Source organism: Populus nigra, chromosome 3 (assembly GCF_951802175.1).
Source record: "Populus nigra chromosome 3, ddPopNigr1.1, whole genome shotgun sequence".
NCBI lineage: Eukaryota > Viridiplantae > Streptophyta > Magnoliopsida > Malpighiales > Salicaceae > Populus > Populus nigra.
This window is the reverse complement of record NC_084854.1, coordinates 5,853,128-5,857,805: the sequence shown is the minus strand read 5'-3', so window position 1 is coordinate 5,857,805 and position 4,678 is coordinate 5,853,128. Positions and strand designations below refer to the sequence as shown.

Below are 4,678 nucleotides of genomic sequence, written 5' to 3'. Positions count from 1 at the left end.
TTCGATGAATGTTGTTGGTAGTCGGTGGGTGTACAATATTAAACATAAATCTAATGGCAGCATTGAGAGTATAAGGCGCGTGTAGTTGCTAGAGGTTTCACTCAACAAGAAAGTATTGATTACTCTGAAACCTTTAGTCCTGTTATCAAACAGGCGACCGTCAGACTAGTCTTCTCCATTGTCGTGTCGTGTGTTTGGAAAATTCATCAGCTTGTTATCCACAATGTCTTCCTCAATGACGTTCTTGATGAAGAGGTCTATATGAAACAACCTCCAGGTTTTGTTGACCCTGCTCTCCCCTCTCATATGTGTCGATTGCATAAGTCCTTATATGGTTTAAAACAGGCTCTACAGGTTTGGTACACTCGTCTGAATGACTTCCTGTTATCTATTGGTTTTTATGCCTCTAAGGTGGATACCTTATTATTTATCTTCTTTGTTGGTGCTGATATTTGTTATCTTCTGGTCTATGTTAATGTATTTTGCTTACAAGTAGCAACTCTCTTCTGCTTCAACGCCTCATCCAGCTACTGAGCATAAAATTTAAGCTTTGTGACTTAGGTTCTGTTCATTATTTTTTGGGTATTGAGGTTACGCCTACTGGTATGGGTCTTATGCTCCAACAGCATAAATATACACTTGACATTCTCACTCGAGCTAGTATGTTTTCTTGCAAACCTGTTGATACTCCTATCTCTACATCCAAAGCTACCATACTGCCAGATCCCTTGTTTTCTGATGCTACACATTTTCGTCAAATTATTGGTGTTTTTCAATATCTCACTTTTACACGCCCAAATATTTGCTTTGTTGTTGATAGAGTTTGTCAGTTTATGCATACTCCTATAGATTCTCATTAGGCTATCGTTAAACGCATATTGCGTTATCTTAAAGGTATGACATCACATGGCGTACATATTACTCGTAGTTCTTCCTTTACCTTTCATGACTTTACAGATGCAGATTGAACAAGCAGTGTTGTTGATCGAAAATCCACGGGTGGTTATCTTGTGTTCTTTGGTCAGACGCTGATTTCATGAAAATCAAGTAAGCAATGTACAGTTGCTCGCTCTTCTACTAAAGCTAAGTACAAAGCATTAGCCGATGACACTGCTGACGTTATTTAGCTTCAGTATTTATTAACAGATCTTCAGATTTCATCTGTTTCTGCTCCTATCATCTGGTATGATAACCTTGGTGCCACTTATTTGTCTGTGAATCTTGTTTTTCATGCTTGCACAAAACATGTTGAGGTTGATTATTATTTTGTCTGAGATAGAGTTATGAAGAAGGAGATTGAGATTCGTTTTATTTCCTCTTAAGATCAACTTGCAGATACCTTCACTAAACCACTTCCTACTGCTTCGTTTACTGTTTTTCGTTTTAAGCTTCGGGTTGATCCCCCATTGATCCCCCACCCTCAACTTAAAGGGACATATTATAAAATGTATCTATATGGGAAATATTATAATCATACTCTTGTGTGGTAACCTTCACTATTACTATTGTATATTGCCTTACACATATATATAGAAAGGGCTGGCTAACCACTAGGTTAAGCCTTCTAATTATTCTCAACTATCTATATAACAGTTAGGAATCAAATTTTTACATAATATATTATGTATGATATTTTAATGATTTAAATAAATTATATTTTTATATTCAATTGACTTTTTGATTTTGATAGTGCATGTAAATAAATGATTATATGCGATGGTTAGTCATGTCAAAATGAAAAAAAAATAGTACATGCATGTGTGATCAATGGATTCTTAATTACATACAATTAACGCATACAAAACGTCCATATACTATGTCGGTTCACTAAAATTTTATTTCATATATGAAAGAAATTTATCCTCCTTGTTAAAAATTGCTGGATTCGCCACTGGAAAAAAGGAGATATAGTTACGGAGACTATAAAATTGTAATACATTCCGACGAGAGAAAATTGTATTATATTGGACGGAGCTAGATGTCCTGAAGTCGGACTCTTGATCATCTTGAACAACTTTTGAATCAGGACAATATATTCCTTAATACCATATTGAAGGACTGGTTAGTGGTGCTGTATCCCCCATCAACCATGAGATTTAGTCCACTCACATACTTGGACTCATCGCTACCTAAATACAAGGCAGCCTCCGCCACATCTTTGGGTGACGGCACCACTCCTTTCAGATTGGCAGATTCACAAACTACATGCTCCACAAAACTTTTATCCGCTCCCATTGCATTTCTTAGCAGTGGAGTAGCAAGAGCACAAGGAGAAATGCAGTTAACCCTTATTCCATATTGCCCTAGTTCCACGCACAAATTCTTCATTAGCCCCACCACCGCATGCTTCGACATTGTATAAGCATGAGGCGACTCACCACAAGCCACTGAAGCCACACTAGATGTGAAAAGAATAACGCCTTTTTTCACAGGAATCATAACTCTAGCAGCATGCTTTGCACCCAAGAAACCACCATACACATTAACTTCAAAAACCCTTTTAAAATTTTCATTCTCGGTGCCTAATATTGTTGGATCTATATTGCCAGTAATGCCAGCGTTGTTGTACATGATGTCTAGCTTCCCATACTTGGATATGGCAAAATCGACAACATTTTTGACATCGGTATCACTAGTGACATCACAGTGTACATAGTAAACATTGTTCTCCGTGCCAAGTTCCTTACAAAGGGATTGACCAACTTGATCCTGGACATCAGCTATAATGACATTCGCTCCATGTTCAACAAATAGTCTAGAGGTGCTCTCACCAATCCCGCTAGAACCTCCAGTGATTATTGCCACTTTACCAGCTAACCTGCAACAAAAATTAATTGATTTCTCGTTCGGGTGAAGGAATTAAAGCACAAGAATATTTACTAGTGAGAGCAAATAGCTTGTTACCTTTTTGCAAAAGAAGCTAGTGAACTAGAGGAGTTCATGTTTTGGCTGAAATAGAAATGGAAAGGGCCGGGGGCGTTTAACCTGAGAAGATTTCAATATGTATGTGTAGACACTGTCTAAGATGCAATTAATATATGAAGGAGAAGAAGGCCAACTGGCATATCTGTGTGGGTGGGAGGGAGGTATGTGTATTAACCATTAAAGAAAAAATGATGAATAAAAAAGCTGCTACCAAATGCAGAAAACTGAGGTCTTCTCATTTTGACTGCGATGGTTTCAGTAAATAAGAAATATTTAGTAAAGCGGCCAACCAGATTGCCCAGACTGCTACCAAAATGTGGAATAGATGCCAAAAAGTAAATTCCCTGAAGATCATTATACAACTTGCCATGTGTGCCAGTCGACAATGTGCAAATTGTCATGGCACAGAGTTACAAGATCGAATGAAATGGTTTATTATTAGTGAACCTCCTAAAATTGGTTTGGTAAGAAATATGAGAAGTTTGTTTAGTTCAGTCCCTAAGAATTAAAAGTGAATTAATTAATCAGAGTAATTCTATCACATTTCAATTGATGGACGGACCTAAACTAAAAACTATAGAGGACAAATAAATAGCTTGTCACGAATTTACTATAAATTCACTTGCCTTGAAGGGTTGAATATGGTACCTTCGTACAATGAAACAGGATTAATAAGTTCTAACCATTGAAGACACACTAATTAACCATTGACATGTTGTGTAAGAAAATTAATTGTGTATGTATAGGGAAAAAATGAAAAGGAAATGCTTTTGTAAAATTTATGGGGACGTACGTGTACTTCAAGTTCATGAAAATGAGATTGCTGGTATTTATGTCTTCCTTTCCTTTTAACCTTTGCGCTTGTGATGTTTATTAAAAGTTTTTTTTTTATTACTTCTAATTAATCAATTACAATATTTACTTATTTTACAATTTATTATAAAAATTTAAAGATATTGCCATATAACATTTATTCAACATCTTTAATAAATATCCTTCAGTCTTATTTAAACATTTTATTTTTACTTTTTTTAAAAAACAAGTCAATAATAAATAGAATTTAATAAATATATACAAATAATGTTTAACACATGTCTTATGGACCATAAATTATTAGATAGATTTGGAGTGTTTGTTTTTTGTGGTTTATTAAGCTATTTTTCATAGTGATTTTTAATCTGTTTTCACTGCCACAATATTTAGATTTACGGACGAAATTTTTCGTCGGTGTTTGCACTATCATTCCGTCGGTAATTAATTTAACAACGAAATCACCAATAGAAATGCTCCGTCGGTGAATCTATCATCGGAAAGTCCTTTGGTAATAAAAAAAATATTATTACTGATGGATTTACTGACGGAAAAAGCGAGCAAAAAAAAAAATTACCCGCTTCATTTTATCGGTATTTCCCTCAGCAAAATATCGTATGTAATTCCGTCGGTAATTGTTTAAAAATATTCAAAAACAATCTTTTTACAAAACTATAAAATAATTAAATTAATATAAATCAACACTCGATAATACTCAAAATGCTTGAAAAAAATAAGAAGAAAATCAACTCAAACAAATTTACAATAAATAAATTCAACTAAAAATATTCATATGATAAAAATTTAAAAATCCTATAAATAAATCAACTAAAAATTGATTTCATATGAAAAAAAATCCTGCAACAACATTCATACAATTATTAAGAACAAAAACAATTAAAAATAAAATAAAAGACAAATATAGTGAAAAAAACATGAAAAA

The 4,678-nt window shown here is 34.1% G+C and overlaps 1 protein-coding gene across 1 annotated transcript; it reads right to left on the bottom strand.

The window, feature by feature from the left end:
- Positions 1-1,870: 1,870 nt before the first annotated feature.
- On the bottom strand, positions 1,871-2,994 carry LOC133688352 (short chain aldehyde dehydrogenase 1-like). Its single transcript, XM_062107816.1, has 2 exons — positions 2,905-2,994; positions 1,871-2,818 (listed from the first exon to the last, which is right to left on the bottom strand). The coding sequence occupies exons 1-2, from the start codon at positions 2,940-2,942 to the stop codon at positions 2,023-2,025; spliced, it is 834 nt and encodes a 277-aa protein (XP_061963800.1). The 5' UTR covers positions 2,943-2,994; the 3' UTR covers positions 1,871-2,022.
- Positions 2,995-4,678: the final 1,684 nt, after the last annotated feature.